Consider the following 18,585-nt stretch of genomic DNA (forward strand, 5'->3'; position numbering starts at 1 on the left):
CATCTGCTGTGCAGCATTTAGGAAATATTAAGTCCAAGATAAAATACAAAATATTAAGGGATTGATTTATTGAAATATGAATAAATAACAAGGATAGTACAAGCCTACATTTATTTCAGGGAGAGGTTAACAATTAAGTACCTTTGGGAATGTCTGTCCCATCTCTAAGAGCTCAACCCCTACAGGTGACACCAGCTGTGGGAGGCACTCCAGGGTGGTTTGTCCTGGCAGAAGACATGCTACTTCAGGAGGCTGGGGTTTCATGTGACCTTCAAGCTCGAGTGTCCTTCCTGTATGATCTCTATCCCTTCGCATAAGAAATCAGTCACTTTAGGGATTTTAAGCTCAGGCACAATGGCTTCAGCTCCCAGCAGAACTTCCAGGATAAGCTTTGTTCAAACCTGAGTTTTCAGTACATCTCATGCCAAAACTCATCTCTGGCACATGAAACCATCTGCTTGTTACAGCAGTCTTCAAAGAGGTTACAGCTATTTTATTTTTTAAATTCAGCTTTGATAAGAAAATCAGAAGAGGGGAAAAGTAACTAAAAAAATTTTCACATAACTAAAAAACAAGATTAAAATTTCTCTGGTAAAACCAACATTAAATTCTGTGATTACATTTTTATACAGTATAGCTTATATGAAAAATGTTTTCCAAACTATAAAATATTTTCAGGAAGGACCAAAAAAACTTTCCTTAAAAATTATTTGTAGGATGTAGTCCTGGTAGAAAATGAAAGCACATCAATAATGGTGAAATTTTTGAAGATTCAGAGCTTAACCATGGATTATGTTGTGATATAATTCTTCATAGCAAACTGTAAGTTTTCTGTCTAATTTTTAGTGCATTTACATTTTCCAGAGATTTAGACAACTTATATATTAATTTATTTTAAAATTAGGTGTAAAGCATGCTTTTGTCAAGCAAACTTCACAAGGTTGTACCTCTGTCTGTATATGGGTTAATAAATATTCTGTGGGGAAAAGAAAAATATCAGCTCCAAAATTAGCTGAAAAGGTTTTTTCTGAGAGGAAATAGAAGGATAAGAAAGACATACCAGAATTGATATGTTTCATGATGTGACTTGGGGAAAATCCACAATACATTAAATCTTACTTTAATTTAAGTGCCAACAGAAAACTTACAGTGCACTGAGCTTTTTAAAAGCATAAAGCTAGACTTACTGAGCTAGTCTTCGTCTCATTTTAAAGCACCTTGTGCCTAAACTACGCATTTCAGTTAAAATAAGCTGTTGTCAACAAGAATACAGTTATGAAAGTTAAAAAGATAAGGTGCAGCCTCTTTACATGGATCCCTTGTACCACATGCTGTTTCCAAACTGGTATTTGACAGTCCCCCTGTTATTAATGGCTCTAACTTTCAGGATATATACAAATTCCCAAATCTTCTTTACAATTTTACAAGATAAGTGAAGGATTCAACTTCATTTCTGACCAATTTATATGGAAATTGCCCCACACTAGTTTAGCAGCAAAAACGACGAGTTGAATTCCTTAGCTCTATATTGTATTTTTCCAACAGCTTACAATGTATTGAATTTCACCTGGTAATACGTAATGCTGTGGAAAAACAGGCAGGGATCTTGAGATTGTAAAATTATTTCTATGTTAAAGTGACAGTTTTACATATTTTGCATTTATTCTTTTACAGAGATGTTATTCTCTTCATTAACTGACATCAGCGAGGCCAGTAATTACTGAAGGCCCATCCACAAGCACATTCCAAAATAATTATTGTTCATATGGTGTTAAGGATGGAATTATTCAATTTATTTGTTACCTAGGAGCTGTGAATCATTCAAGTTTCAATATTAGTCCTTAAACATTTAGCTCAAAGGTAGTACAAAATATTACTGTAATATAAGGAAGATCATCCCAAATTCTGAGATTCTATGAGAATTCAGATTTCCTTTGCTTTCCAGGGCCGTCTTCTCCTAGAAGTCCTTAAACACAGTAATGAATTCTCAGTTCAGTTTTCTAGAAGAGGAAACAAATATTAGTTTAATGTACCGTCACATATGAGATGATTTTTCATTTGTCTAAACAAACAAATCAATTAAGGATACATGTGAAAGGTTTCCATTCCAATAAAACACAACAGGGCTTCAAGACATCTGAAAATTTGCCCTCTTACACCAAGGAGTAGAAAATTCACTAAGAATTTGGAACTGCAGATGGAATTCCACAGAAAAATCCCTGACCCTGGGTCAGTGGTGTGCTGGCTCAGCAGAGCAACACTTAAGAGCTGTTTTCCCCATGACTCCATAAAACTTAAAATTAGAGGGTTCTAAAATCATGAGCTGAACCTAGACAACTTTTACTGTTATCAAAATATATTTCTAACTGTGTTTAGGGCCCTTAGGATTCAGGTTTTCAAGCCTTCTTGGTGAAGGCTCCAGTATGAGCACCCAGATTTTCAGCATTAGGTTCCCCATAAAGGAACAGGGGACAGGTAGAGAGATGCTGGGGTGGAACTGAGCTACCCCTGCCCAGGGACAAGAGCTAAACACAAAGGTTACAGAAGGCTGTCCCTCGACAGTTACAGGGAATTTGCTACACTGTGCAGAAGGGTTTAGAAGTCAAGGCTCCACAGCTGCAGCACAAGAGAACTTTGCATGGTTGCAGAGACTTGTGGTTTCTGCTGCAGGGACAGTTCACATAATTTGAAACTAAAAGTACACAGACAGGGTCAATGCAGGCACTGTGAACAGCTATTGCCTAAGAGCTCACGCACCTTGCCTAAGAGCACAAGCTGAAACTGGCCATGGGACAGGAGAAAAGGACTCATTTTGAAATTCCTTTTTCTCACTGAGTGTACTCGATCAGCTTCCTACACATTGCTAAAAGATAGAACTCCAGATAGAAATGTGCTTCAGAAGCACACAGTCCTTAAATTCTGCCTATGAGCAGACTTCAGAAACAGAGAGAAATGCCCAAGAACACAAAAAATTCTTGAGTTGTTTCTGTTATTGAAGTTCATCTCAAAACAATACATGATGGAGTAAACAAAACATGGGGCTGTGCTATCTCTGTGTTTCACACCAACACTGGTATTACCACTGGTACAAATCCTGGCGTCCAAAACTCAAAAAGAATGTTGAAAAACTGAAGCATTTGGCAATGAACAACAAGAATCATTCTAAGGCTAGAAAACAATTTTAAAATGAGATTCCAGTTACTCCATTTGTTTTGTTTAAGCAATAGATTATGAGATGACCTGGTGATAGCAAAACATAACCATGGAAAACACGTTACAGGCTCTTTGTCAACTGCATAAAGATACAGGAAAATCCAATGGATGCAAACTGAAGCTGGTCAAATCCAAACTAAAAGCAATGTACCATGTGTTTATTCATCAGAACACTGAATTACTAGGACAATATACTAGAAAAATTGCTGGAAAGGGTGCTTTTCTAAAAACCGATTTCTGTCTGAATCTGTGGCTGGATTGAGGGTGCTACAGAGGCCAGAATAAATGATAAAAAAAGATTTTCAAGAACAGCACACTTCAGAGAGAGGAAGAAAACACAGCCATGCAAGAGCAATTAGCAGAACACTGAAGTTCATAGAAGCTTCAAGTAAAATACTTAAAAGAAATAGTTTTGATTTAAAACACCCCAACTTTGTCCTTGCTGACAAGGGGAAATTTCCCCTTTGCTAGTGCAAAGAATGAGCAAAACGTGCATAACTGCCTGAAAGCCTCAGTACTGCAATCTCTGCTTTCATCAGACAGTGCAGCAACACCGATGCTGCTGCTGACAGCTGTGAGCCAGGGGAGCTCCCCGGCAGATTTGCAGCCTCTGTGGTGCTGTATTGTTTACAAAGCCATGGGCTGGGCCCAAAGAGCAATGCTCAGTGACAGGAGTGTACCTGGAGGCCCGTAATTAGCGTGAATGCCAGGGGTTGATACCGGGGCCAATCCTGTTTAACACCTTTAGCAATGGCCTGGATGACAGGCAGAGCGCAGAGTGCACCCTCAGCAAAGCTGCAAATTACACCAAACTGGGAGTGGCTGATATCCCAGAGGGTGGTGCTGCCATCCAGAGGGACTACAACTGGCTGGAAAAATGGGCTGACAGGAACCTTATGAAAGACAACAGGGGGAAGTGCTTAGTCTGGCACTGGAGAAACGACCCCAGGCATCAGTATGTGCCAGCTGGGAGGCAGCTTGGAAGAAAAGGATCTGGGCATCCTGGTGGACACCAAGTTGAACATGAGACCGACACATGCCCTTGCAACAAAGGCCAGTGGTGTTACAGGCTTCCCTTCCAACATTATCCCCTCCTGCATTATCCCTTTGGGGTGAGTGAGGTGATCCTTCCTCTCTATTAGATCTATCTAGAGCTCTAATAGATCTATCTATTAGAGACAGAGCAAGAGATCTATCCTTCTCTCAGCCCTGGAGAAACCACACCGGGAGTGCTCTGTCTGCCTCTGGCTACATGAGAGACATGGACAAACTGGAGAGAGTCCAACAAAGGCCGAGGAAGATGATTAAAGGTTTGGAGCATTTCTGAGGAAACACTGCCACAGGTTGCCCAGGGAGGTGGTGGGGTTTCCCTGTACACAGTCCTGGGCAGCCGGCTTCTAAGTATCCCTGGCTGAGCAAGGATGTTGGACCAGATGACCTGCAGAGCCTTCCTTCAACCTCAGCTACTCTGTGTTTCTGTGATTTACCACAGGGAAAACTAGCAAACATTAAAAAGCTAGAGCAAATTCAGCTAATTCTCCTAAGATCCACACGTGTGCAAACTCTCTGCAGTCTGACAGAGGAAAAAGATGTAAAAGCCAAGAGCATACTAAGCTAACAGAACCAGGTATGAGGCTGAAGTAAGCAGACACTAACTAGAGAACACTCACTTGATCTGATGCTTAGAGAGTTGAGAAAAAGCAAAATCAGAGTTCAACTGCCCTTCAGCTGAAGGAAGTCAAGGTAGATGTTACAAAAATATCATAGTAAGGTGCTAGTAAATGTTAAATATAGGTGACAGATGGCACTCTATAAAGGATATGATAGGCACATCTATAAAGGATGTGATAGGAAAAAAAATTCTCATGGCACAACGGGACTAGGAAGTCTAAAAGCAGTGAAAATGGCTCAAGAAAATATGAGTAGGAGGATCAAAGAATGTTATGGAGATGCTTCCAAGCTATCCAGCCTCACCCACTTGTGTATGGTCAAAATTATTTATACTGCATCACATTTCACAGATTTAACATAAATTGCCACACAAAAAAGCATATTACATATAAAGTCAAATTAACCAATACTTTCTCATACTGACAAACATTCAAGGCAAAGAATTTTCTGTCCTGTCTAAATAACATGGTAATATTACCTATTGGTTTAAACAGGTGACACACAGTGTACGTGTTCAATTGAATGCACATCTTTACCTTCGCTTTCTTTGGTGATATACATGTACCAACCACTGGGCAATAAATGGCCATACGACAGCAAAAGCTAGAATACCAGGAGAAATTTCAAAGGGCCACCATGATGGTTTCTAAGGAAAACAGAAAAAAATTCCAGTGAGCAATATGTGTGCACATATTGAATACCACCTGTATACTTCTCATCACTTCAAATGCTACAGTACCAAAGAAAATAATAGTAAGACCATAAGAAAAGATTAATCTATGAAGTAATTTTCTCAGACTGATTCTTTTTTATCTCCTAGTCAAGGAAGAGACAATACAAAAAGCACATACCAAGAGCTAGAGATAAAATATTCAAATTAATCTTTTTTCACAGTTCACACTTTTTACACATCATAAAAACAGTATTTTACCTTGACAGAGGAGGGAGGCTGGTAATTTGACTGTAGTGTTGCAGATTTTGCCTTTAAATACAAACAAAGGCTTTTAAGTATAAAATAAGGAAACTGCAATTAAAATTTTTCTTCTTCACAAAACAAGAATATGAGGTTTTTCATCTTGTGATGGCTTTGCAATCTGGATATATCACAGTTTAATGCACAGAACCACCCCCATGTGACCCCACATAGCTGCTAACTTGCCTTTCATGTTTCCACTACTCTTTATAGTAATTTTATCACTTCTCTGTGTCCTAGAAAATTAATCAGTGTCACTTACTGGACCTCTTCACAGTTTTTGAAGGCTCTCCTGCTCAACTTGTCATTGCAACTTTCTCATCTCTGGTCTAGTCCCAGTTTCAGCCCAGAGCAGAAATCACAGCAGCTTAATTTGCCTGCTTGCATGTCTCAACACCAGTCTAATACTAAGGTCAAAAACACTGCTTTAGTTTGCCTGGGCTACAGCTACAGGCATGTCTAACACCATAAAGGAAAGAGAATACTCTGTTCCATGTCTTCCAGGCAATCCTGAAAATGGAAGTATCAGAATCTTTTCAAGACTATTCCCATACACTATTGTGATGCTTCCACAAAGTAAAGCAGCTGGTTTTCTAGGTCTTCCTTAATTTACGTAAACACGAAACAGAAGCTTCTGTTTCTCCTTAGGTAAGGACAGCAAGCACAGCATGAGCTGCTGGGGAAGAATCTTTTACTACTTACATTGCTCAGGCAAAGATAGAAAATCAATCTGTATTTAACCAAACATTAGATTCTTAAATATCTGTGATGTGGCAGAAGTATGGTTTTAATAAATCCTTTTCTGTGGCTGCCTTAGATTTGGAGTATGTGCATCCCATAGGATATTGCTTGTACAGCTTGCTTATTCTCATGCAGATCAAAATTTATCAGCAAGTCAAACAAAACCAAACATTTTTAGGTTGCTGGTTCAACTATATTCACAACATGTTCCATTGAAACAGAAAAAAGAAACACTGTATCAATAATATCTACCCTTGCTTAGGAGTTCTGTTGGCAGGATGAGGACATGATGTACAATTCCAATAAAGCTGGATTACTTGACGAGGAAAGAAAGCTATGAACAATCAAGTCTCTTGCTATCTGAAAAATGGAATCTGAAGTTCTGCCTGTGAACATTTACCATCTGAAGATTGAGATTATTTATTTCTTTGAAAATGCTTTGAATTCTGTGGGATCATGCACTAATAACACTAACTGTGGAGTGTACATATAGAGCCAGTGTAATGTGTATCAATAACTGTGGATAAGATCAGTCTGATCAGAAATCAGTGAAATAACATATGGGTAATTTCTAGGTTAAAAAAGGCATGCTTGTGCTTACATGTACCAGAGTTAAGAACTGTGCTGATAAGAGTAGGTACCAATAGGAAATTTTAAGTTGGACTCAACTACAGAATGTGACTGAAATGTCTTTACAGTTTAAGATAATATTGTCAAAAATATTAATGAAAAAGCACAAAAATATCCAAGGACATTTCATAAAAGGTGATCAAATAACTCCAAAGAAGAGTACCTGTGATGCTGCAACAGCCTCCAGCATATGCAGCCTCTGCAGGACATTCTGCATGTCCTCCTGCAGCCGCATCAGCACCACTGCAATCTGCTCATTGAGGCTTCCCTGGGGGCCTCTGTCAGAGCCCCAGCGCTCGCCATCCCCTCCACTGCCCATCTGGCCACCCTGGGAACCGTCTCCTAAAGGCTGAAGTCTATGCCCTGTTGAGAGGGAGGAAAAACAGAAACACAAAACACAGAATGGGCTACAGCTCTACTGAAAATGTTTAAAGTTCAGTTTTCTCCCTCAGTTTTCACCCAGGAGTGTGGTACTCCTCATCACAGGCTATATTCAGACAGTTCAGCAGCACTGCGAGGTCACTGAAATGTCATCTGAGATGTTTCCCTACAGCCTTAGTGTGACAGTATCATCCAAATTCCTAGAACTGCAAGAACACTTACAAAATCTGTTAACACACAACCAGTCAAGTTCAGCAGTAAATTCTGCCTTAGTAAAAAGTAAGATCTGTCTTAGTATGTGTTTTAAATTTGGCAAAGTCTCCAGCTGGAAAACAAAGATCACTGGAATACAGTGAAGAGAAAAGACAATTACTTGAAATCTACAATACTCCCTTAAACTAGATACAACTACCACTAACTAGCCTGTCATGTTTCTGCCTGTAAGTAGCAAACTTCAATTAAAGAACCAGAGAGAGAAGAGGAGATAGTTAACTATAGTATGTTCTTTATAATAGTTTTCAACATAAATGTTTTATTTAGATTTTCTTTTTAATTTTTCCATCTGATTACTTATAGGTGCTATACAAAAAGGCATGCTATAATTAAAAATAAAATACTTTCTGCCTTTTATTGGTTTTACAAGAAAAACTGATTTCATCCTTGAATTTATAGATCATACCACTGGAATATGGTGCTGCTCATAGGTGACACTATTAGAAGTGTTATGGAATTAAAAAGTGCAGAGGTACTGAACATCTGGTCTATTACGTGATTAAGAATCATTAAGTTTTAAGAATCATAATGGATAGTATCAGAATCACTCAAAGGTGTGGCTAACATTCCAGTTACATACAAAACAATATGTCACTGGTATCTTTCCACGGCGTTCCATGGCTTCAAACAAACCACCACAGAGGTATAAATGCATATGTATTTTAACTGTAAGTATGTAACTTCTAAAGAAACTCCTCTCAGGCACAGACTGGTTTTGAGGATTACATTTCCAAAAACCCAAGTGCCATAAGCAGCAGCTTGAGTACCCACTGTAATAGGCATTACCCACTGTAATAGGCATTTTGTTATCTATTTTTATTGTGAAGAGCAGAAGCACTGTTCACATGACTGTCCCACTGGGCAGTCCTGACACGTGCTTCTCAGACACCAGTAATTTATAGCAGTGAGGAGAGGGGGGAACACAAATGCAGGATCACAGTACCTCTCCCTCTTCTGACACTGTAGAAATCTGCTTTTTCTCCACCTTTTTTCTCCTTGTGAGGACCCCCATTACTGGCTTTGCCATCTTCTCCTCCACATTTGACTTCACCTTGTTCTTCAGCTACTCCCTCTCCAGTATTTCCAGGTTGGAGATTCCCATAAGTCATGCAAGTGCGCCTTGGAATATCCGTATTTTCTAACAGAGGACTGTGATCTACATCCAAGAAATGGGATGAATGCTTTAAAGATCCTTTAGCTGATGTGATGATCTCCAAGGGCTACAAATTAACATTAGCAAGTCATTAAATTCTGTAAAATATGACAGTTAAACATTAAAAGAAAAAATATCATCTTTACTTTCACATTAAGAAAATACTTTGCCCAGAATTAAGACTGCTTTTAAGGGGAGCAGTTGTTTTCCTGTAGAATATACTTACTATTGTCTAAATGTTATTTCCAGACTGAGAAGGCATTTCAGGGAAATCTCACAACAGTGATACCACAGGAATTTCTTTAGACATTTCCAGCATACACTGATTCTCAGTAATTACTAAAATAGAACATTTTAGTTCTATTGTAAATGCAAAACCATTCAGTTTTGCCCTGTAAAACTGGCTTTGCTTCCTAGACAGTGAAACAGCCTCTTTCTTCCCTTGAATTTGGGAGGCACAGTCAGAAGGCCCATGCTGTTAGCAGCCCTGGGCAGGCAGTGTTTGCACTCACAGCAAAGGGAGCACACAGCTTATCATCAGCCTGCTCCAAACAGCTTGGCTGCCCTGCACCTCACACCAAAGGAAAGGCAGACTGTTCTATCGACTTCTCACTCAAAAGGGGTGCTACTGCAGGAAGACAGTAAAAAAAGGATGACACAGGTGCTGTTCAGGTTCTGCACTGGGGCTGTCTTGGGTGGTTCAAGCAGCCTTTGGCACAGGGCAAGGACAGGCCCTTGCACAAGAATACACTGAAGCAGACTGGGGACGTCAGTCAGCTGAAAAAGAACTTCATGGAGAAGTCAAAATAACCAAAAGGAGGAGCGGTGAAATGGAAGCTGCTGCCCAGATTTGTAAAATAGCAGTTCTGGATCATCAGAACTGAAGGGAGAATGCTGGCTACGTCTTTTCCAAGAAACAGCTGTATTTATTTCTCTAAGTGAACCTCTTCTAGTTTGAACTGATTGACCTGTAGTTCTACCTGTGTATTTCTTTACATATACCTAAACATTTGTTATTTCGTGCAAAACTAAAACTTTCCTCATGCAGGTTGGGAAACTCTGACAAATTATCCACCCACCTTAATCAGAGAATCTCAAACAAGCTTGAACGTTACACAAGGTTGGGAAATCAGCTAGATAAGACAGCTTGCAGCACTTCTATCAAATTACATTTCCCAACATGCTTCATTACTGGGCAGAATTTTGATTTGTTAAAATGAATTCCCTAATACTCAGGATAGAGAAGACAAGAGAATGATGCAATATCTGAGTGCTTCTGGCCTTTCTGATCCCAGGCACCATTCACACACTTCTCTCCAGAATCAGGAAATGAGGTTTCCGAGTACAACCTGCAAGCCCACACTTAACCTGGGCCTCTGAAGGAGATCCACGCCAGAAAGCCAGCAAAGATTACAGTTATGAGTAGTAATCAGCAGGAGCACAAATCCAGTCAAAACTATGGCAGCACAGTTGGTGCTCACCTTTTATAGGGAAGTCAGAGGTGTACATTGTGACTGAAGAAAATACAAGAGAACACAGAAATCCTTGTAATCCTCCACTTCTTTAGACCTAGGCCACTTGCAGTCACTGGCCTACAGGCCACCTGCTAACACTTATTCTTTATTTATTCTAAGAAACAAATGCAGAAGTCATCAGGCCAAAAAAAAGGCAAGGAAAAAGTGAATTGTTACAAAGATACTTCCCATTTGTTAAAAATAGCTGAATTCTGAATTCCTAGATGTTATGAGACCCTACATTAATTTGTGGACACAGACCTTAGTTTCTTTATACTGTTTTCCCTTTTTTGACAATTGTTTCTTTGTACTGTTGTTTTTGAAGCCTTCTCCTCACATAAATTCTCTGAAGGCTTCAAAGCTTTTGGATTAGCAGTAACCAAGTTGTAAAATGCTGGCAATGAAAGGAGCAAACCCCTCTAGTTCAAACACAAGGACAGCATGCATGAGCCACGTCATTCCCTTTTCATGTCCATGTTTACTCGATTGAGAGGAACCTATTAAAAAATAAGCAGCATTCCAGCTTCAAAATACACCCAGGAATACTAAACCCCTACCTCTTCTAGTCCAAGCTGCTCCATAGAGTCACAATAAACTTCACTGTCTGAATCACTGGTTAAGTGCTGAGCTGCTGAGATGTCTTCAGTATTCTCTTCACTTGCACCTGCAGGGAAAGAGGGATAGCACACATGGTTTGTAAATGTGAGCCAGTTGAGCCAACCCTGGCAAAGACTAGAGCAATGAGTTAAAATGTGTAGGTGAGCATCAATTCATGATTCTTCTATCTACAACTGCCATCCTAAACATGGATTCTGAATAAAGATGTTATATTAATTTAGGAATTATAGAAAACTTTTGCTAGTGGGAAAACTATACTTCATATTGGCATTTCTGTGTTATAAATTTTAATTCTGCCTTTTTCATTACCTTCTCCTTCCTAAGCTCAGTATAAAGCAGTTTTGCCTAAAGTTACATTAGTATTAAAAATATATATTCAGATCCTAGTTTCAACAAACTGCCATTTATGAAATGTTCAGCTTTTCAGAATGATAAACCAGATATAGGTGACTTTTGTTTTACTACAAATTCACTTTCAAAGGCAAATAGTATTTGCATAGGTAATGATATTACAAGAAAACACTTCTATTTCTGTGGGTTTAGGCCTCTCTGTCTCTGAATTCCTCTCTCTTTCTGTAAGAGATACTAAAAGAAAGCCTTATTTTTAACTGGAATTAATTAATTTGTTTTAGTATTCTGCCTTTAGATTTCTGCAACTAAAAGACACCGTTGCTAGTCTCTGAATCCTGGGATTAAGCTTTCGTAAAAAGAATATTTTTCATGAAAAACATGTACAAATGAAAACATGATCTTGGAAGGACAATACCTTGGTGAGCAGTGTTCTGAGCTATTTCTAGGCTTGGCTCTGTTTTATTTGTTTCTTCCTCTGGGTTCAAGCCATTCAAGGCAGATTTGGTCTGGATGCCATTCTGCATATCTGGGATAAAGCTGTCCTTGTAACAGCCATTACTAACAATGCCTTCCAAATCCTTAGCAGCTGCTGATTCGGGTTTCACATGCTTATAATCTGTAAAAGAAAAGAAAACTTTGCAAAGAGAAAGCTCTATACCTAATAGCTCCAACCATTATCTCTTCAAGCAACTATCTTACTAACGGACTGTATATGTAATGTATCTGCAGAACAAAACATGTAAATGCCCCTATATTCCCATTTGTGTGGATTGTTCTGTTCTTCTAAAAAGCATAAAGAGCAGATAAACATAAGTAAGTAAATCTGAAGTAGGTGTTTCTTCTAAATTAAATAATAATCTGAATGTCCTTGGAGGACAATTCTGTATAGAATTCTAAATATGTCATTGCCTTTGGTTTTCACTAGATGCTGTTATTTCAGCATCCGGTTCTTTATGGACCCTCTAAATTAATCTCACTGAAAGTTCTGTTTTATTGTCCCTGAAGAAAAAATAGTAATTTTCAATGCTACTCTTACTAATTCTTACTCATGTAGCCATTCATAGCTCTTACAAAAAAGCACCGGCAACAAAACTCAAAACAATGCAGGGTATAGATATTTAGATAACATTTTGACAGAACTTGCTAGGCAAGTCAAAAATCATATGGCATAGCTCTCAAATTTGTACTAGTTTTAATTCTTACAGCCTAGGTTGAAACACAGACATCTTTCACATACATACTCACGTGTATTTCCATCTCATTCCCTTGAAAAAGCATCCACGATACTTTGGTATTTTCTGCCACTTGGGTGGCTAAGAACAACTCTAGGACACACACTGGCCCGGAACACTTACCTTTTCCATTTATCTGCACTTCTTTTTCTTCCTCTTCACGAAGCCCTTCTTCTTCTGACTCTGCTCCACTATCGCTGCTTTCAGCTTTTCCATTTACAGCTTTTATATTTGGAGTGGAATTCATAACATTACTAAGGTCTAAGAAAAAAAGCAAAGAAAAAAAGATGTATTTTAAAGGAAACAAACACACACCACCACTACCACCCCCAAAACTATCAGTCACAGTTCTACAGAAGTACGTCCGTATTAGAGGATCTACCAAATAATGGCAACTTACTTCTGTAAGCTGTTTATTAATTGGTTTAATCTTTTTCTCTTGTGGCCCATCACTGAGTGCCTGACTGCTGGTGCAGATATCCCAATGACTCTGGGCAGCCTCCAGGGAAGTGACTGCAGCCACTTTCAGAAGGAGTCTCAGACCAAGCCTGTTACTGTATTTAGGTTACAGCTGTAGCTGGGACTGATGTGGCCATGTTCTTTTAAACCCAGAAATCACTGTTTTAGCAGAATTTCCCTTTTGGGCTGAAATGTTTCAAACCTGCTCACAGTTCAGAGGCAAATCTCGAAACATTATATTCAATTATCTGAACAACAGAATTCTGAATAAGGTAAATACAATATTCCACACATCTGCTGTAATTTAGGCAGATGCAAAATATGGAAAGATGACTCACATTTACACAGATCTTTACCTAACAAATGACACATGGAAATAAATTCCCTGATTTCAGTGAAAAAGTTGATGAAATTAATATAAACACTGAGCATTTTTTTCATAAATACTTAAAGAAACAAATATTGAAATAGACAAAGTAACTACCAAATCCATGTTTTCCACATTTTTGATCACTCCAAGGATCACAATTTACTGTAACCGTACAAAAAATTGAAAGATTTTAAAGATTCATTAAAAAGATGAAATATATAAAGGACAATTCTACCATCTCCTGTAAAAAAAGTTATGGTCAAATACATCCTGATGATCATTTAAGCCTCCTATGTTAGGAGAGAGTACAAATGTACAAAGAGGGGATAGTTTCTGTGAGACACTTGTACAGATTACATGTTGGCTCCAAGGATGAAATCTGTTTTAATTGTCACCACAGCATTTCATTTGCATAATTTCTATGTTCTCTTGTCAGAACCTTGAAAGATTTATTTTCACATTTAGGCTTAACATTAAACTGCAAAATAATATCCAATTACACTGGAGTTGCCAAACCAGCTTCACGACTTTCTCTGCTGCATGGTAATTTAAAGCTAAGGCTTTTTTCTACTTCAACCTTCCAATAAAGAGCCTTCCCACATTTCTCTAGTTTCCAAGCTTATCCACAGCAGTTTAAAAAGAGAAAAAAAGGTAAAATAACTTATTGTATAGTAACAATGAATATGTTAAATATTAAGTTCACCTTAGTTTTATTGCAAGTTAATGTTTCTGTGGGCACCCTGCATCACTGCTTTGGATTGATTTAATCCATCTCTTTATCTGAAGATAAAAACCCCCTACTTTATTGTAAAATGAGAATTGGAAAAGCAATTGTCTATCTTGTACACTACAAAAATATAAGCCCCTGCTCATTTGCTCCTCCTAGAAGGTCACTACTTATTTGGAATTTACTTCACAAAAGAGAAATCCCAACATATTCCCATTTTTTTTTCTCGCAAGTGTGTCTCATGAATTGCGAATCCCAGTTCTCAAGATGTTTTTCTGAGAAGCAGCAGCATAGGAAGGATAAGGCAGCAGTTATGTCCTCACAGCATGAGCATTAGGCACAGACACGGCCCCCTTGGCACCGTAAGACACACGTCACCCTTCCCTTTAACAACATGGGGGTGGGGACACAATCATCCATGTGTCCTACCCAGCCGTGGGAGTAAACAGGAAAGACAAGACCAGGAGGAACATTGAGCTGTGAAGGGGAATTAACACTGTAAAGCTTTTCACGCTAACAAAGATACTGTAAAAAGCCCCAGCTACATCATAAGGCTTTTCCTAAGATTTACTTATTTTCTTTTTGAAAGGAATGTTTTTGAACATTCAAGCATGTTCTTTCTTCACTTACTTGCAGTAAGGCAATTATTCATTTGGGGAAACTTCTAAGTGATCTATCACATACATTTAAATTAAGAGGAGGAACTGAGAGAATGTATCAACGGTTACAGATTTATTCAGGACACCTGAATACTGAAATCCATCAGGATCATATTTCTTCCACTAAGTCATTCTTAGCAACAGTGCTCCCAAAGACCATAGAGAGGCATTGCTTTGATGCAGACTCCAAGAACACAACTCTGTAGAGAGTTTGGCCACCTGAAAATCCAGGCCTAATTGTGTGCTTTTCCTCAGGACCTTACACTGCTGTCCTCATCAGATCCATCCCCAACTGCTTTTACTACATGGTAAACCCACAGCTAGCTGCCATTCTCGTTGCTCTATCTGCTATCAGGCATGATGGTCAATCATCAACTTAATCCTGGGGGTGACAGGTTTAAAGACTAAGCAGAGCCAACTAGCAGTGACTTCTACATCCCCTGCCAGTAGGTTAATGGCTGTTCCCTGAGGAATGTATAGTCTCACCGTGAATGACACAAGTTCAGCAAGCTTTTAAAACCTTACTTGGTTTGTGCTAATCCCACTCAGCCACCCCTCAACCTTTCATTTCATCTACCCACTTCAACTGCATGCAAAATGTTAGAAGCTTTTTCTATTGCCCTACTTTAGATACTGTAGAATTCCTCTTGGTTTATTATTTTCATCTCACTACATACAACATCAAACTGCGAGATTTGTGACAATTTTTTAAATCAAAGCTGTACTGCTTTTTAGCCATAGAAGGAATTCTATTCAGAAAAGCCTGGGCTGTGGGTTTGGGGTTTTTAATGCTAAATAGTAGGAGCTCTGTAACAGTAACAACTTGAAATAGAAAGAAAAATTTGACAAAAAAAAAAAAGTCAAGATGGAAAGGATGTGAAGAACAAACAGTCAGCTTCTCTACAAGCTTTCACCAGATGTTCATTTTCTAGTATCAGCTCTATTAAGGAATTTCTTACAAGCTATTCTAAATATATTTCTTTTAAGGCATCACTACAATTCTATTCAATGACCTGTATAAGGGGGCAAAGTTTCTCAAAAGTATGTGATTTTTAACTCTTCACATATTTCGAGGCTGGTTTTGTTACCCAGATGGGAGTTCAGAACTTAAATGCCTTTGTACATCTGCCCCAGCTTGAAGGTCATTTGACAAAGAGAACCTTGCCCAGCAGGTTTTTCTCAAATGCCTTGTATTTTTGTTTTATGAACAGGCATGTAATTCTTATACAAAATTAACATGCACTGATGGAGCTGTACTGATGGTTAGCCCAGTACACCACAGTATCATCCTCACACAAGTTCCACAGCCTCTCACATGCTTTGAAAATACCAGTGATCAGGAGCCAATCTGCAACAGCACATGAAAGACGTGACAAAACATTTACGTAGCTGTGTACACCCTCACTGTTTAATAAAAATCACATGTTTTCATGAAATACCATAACATTATTATCTACTCAATAGCAGCAAAATCTTAACCACGAGAAGATTACTTCCATGACCTACACTTGTATCACCTTGTGTAGGAATTTCCCTGCACAGCTGTGTTTATGTTAAGTCTCAAGGAGTCTATATGCTGTACAAAGTTGTTTGCATCATCAGGCAACTGTAATTATTTTCTAGCCATCACCCCTTGATGTTTCATGCTTGTTACTGATCCAAGTAGGCTCCCTGCTTCAATTCCAAGTTTGTGCAACCATGTTCTGCTGTTTCCAATACACTTGGTTACACAGATCCCCACCTCATTTTGAAACTGATGTACCAAATACTGCAAGGAGCAGTGCCTGCATGAGACACGAGCAGTACATGCAAGCATCTGGGAGCAATAAGCTCTTCAGCTAGAACAAGAGTTTCTATTCCCTAATTTCCTTGCATTATTTTTAATATAGGACACTATATTAAAAGATATCTATATCACTATAATAAAAAGATATTTTCTTTTCAAAGAAAATTTCCGAGGGCCCAGCCTGCTCTGCAACATCTGTTCTGCACTACTCAAACAAGCAGCTATCACAAATAAGAAGAGATTTTAGAAGAGTCTGTCAGAAATACAGACTGAAAAATCTAAAAATCATTACTTTAACTACCATGGTTTTATTTCTTTTAAATTTAAGTGCATTAGGTGCAAGTTCTGTGATGAATGCACACCCTAAGCATACATTTTGGGGCAGCCACATCTTTGTCTATATAGTTTTCCTTTTTTTTTGGTGGTTTAGGCTTCCTAAACTTTACTATAACAGAAAAAGCCTCTCCTCATTTTTATTTTTCTTTTAATATACTCCAAAAGCCTTGTTTTGTCAGCATTCCTCTCTCTGCTTATGTGCCTTTCAAGCTGTTACACTCCAAGAGATGACTGTGTATTTAATAAAAAAAATTAATCAACAATACTCACATCTTTATTTACCATTAATAAACATTAAAACAATAGTCTGTGGATAAGAACAAACACAGAAAACAGCAATTTCTCAGACATTCATATTAACTTACAAGTACAGTATTTAGGATTACTGACTAGTCATCCCAGACCTTTACACTTTTCAGTATCTAAGGAATTTCTAATCTCCACCCATATTGCCAGTACCTTTTCCCAAGGATTTTCAGAATATGTACCATATAAATAAGGATACCAAGTTTTGGGGTTGACTTGGATACATTTCCCTCCTCCCTGACATTCCTCAACCTTCTGCAGTAGAGACAACGTGCCTGGGATTTCCTGGCAGAGAGAAGCCCAGGCAGAAGAGCAGCTGCTCCACAGGCATTCCCAGCACTGGCAGGTAGCTCCACAGAGGCCCCCAGATGTCCAGGGCCACCAGACACACACAGCTCGGTTACACGGCGCGTGTGCAGCAGACCAATGATCCAGGCTTTGCCAGCTCTCTGTCAGCACCTCAGCCAACGTGTGAGAATGAACATGAAGAACAGCTGCTTCTTAGATGTTGTAACTTGAAAGCATAGTAACATCATTCCAGGATCCACGATGCCCCCAAGCCTGGTACTACTTCCCTCTGGGAGTGGCAAAACTTGCTAAGCTCTTTTCTGTGCAGAAGAGATAAAAGTCATCATTTGGAACTTTCACTTTGCTTGGCAGCTAGGAAGGAGCATTATTACACTCTTGAGTTTTGTCCCAGAAAATACAAAACGTGAGCACAGTGAACTCAGAACCCTATAAAGAAAACTGAATTATGCTTGAAAACAACACAAGGCCACATAGCTGAGTCGCACATTGTAGCCTTGAATTGTAGCAATCAAAAATCATTTTGCCCTGTACCAGAAAAAAACAAAAATTAAATACCATTAAGGTGATGTCTCCTGCCATCTGCACCAAGCCTACCATCTGAACTGCCTTTTACAAAGCCCATATCAAACACAGCCTCAGAGGTAAAACAAATGGCTTTTCTATGCATCTTAAAGGCTCTAATTAATTATTTTTGCTACACAAAGTTAAATACGAAACACCAGACTGTGTCCACTGGGTACTTTTCTGACAGCAATCAAGATACGACTACCTACCTCTGACCTTCCCCAGCCTCCCACACCTCTATCCACTGCTTCTTTGTAGCTTGTCTTTGTAGAACAGAGCTCTGAGAAATACAGATTCCAGTTCTTTCATCACAAGATCT

General features: G+C 38.8%; 1 protein-coding gene across 2 annotated transcripts in view; it reads right to left on the minus strand.

Moving 5' to 3' along the window:
• Positions 1-39: 39 nt before the first annotated feature.
• ACBD5 (acyl-CoA binding domain containing 5) overlaps positions 40-18,585 on the minus strand; it is a 30,420-nt gene continuing 11,874 nt past the window's right edge. For both annotated transcript variants that reach the window (XM_038127414.1, XM_038127415.1), the window contains 8 exons: positions 12,874-13,011; positions 11,934-12,134; positions 11,107-11,213; positions 8,826-9,102; positions 7,392-7,591; positions 5,816-5,866; positions 5,421-5,530; positions 40-2,000 (listed from right to left, as the gene is read on the minus strand). In XM_038127414.1, the coding sequence (XP_037983342.1) occupies positions 1,988-2,000; positions 5,421-5,530; positions 5,816-5,866; positions 7,392-7,591; positions 8,826-9,102; positions 11,107-11,213; positions 11,934-12,134; positions 12,874-13,011 (1,097 nt within the window). In that variant the 3' untranslated portion in view covers positions 40-1,987. The remainder of the gene's footprint in view (positions 2,001-5,420; positions 5,531-5,815; positions 5,867-7,391; positions 7,592-8,825; positions 9,103-11,106; positions 11,214-11,933; positions 12,135-12,873; positions 13,012-18,585) is intronic.

Source organism: Motacilla alba, chromosome 2 (assembly GCF_015832195.1).
Source record: "Motacilla alba alba isolate MOTALB_02 chromosome 2, Motacilla_alba_V1.0_pri, whole genome shotgun sequence".
Taxonomy (NCBI): Eukaryota; Metazoa; Chordata; class Aves; order Passeriformes; family Motacillidae; genus Motacilla; species Motacilla alba.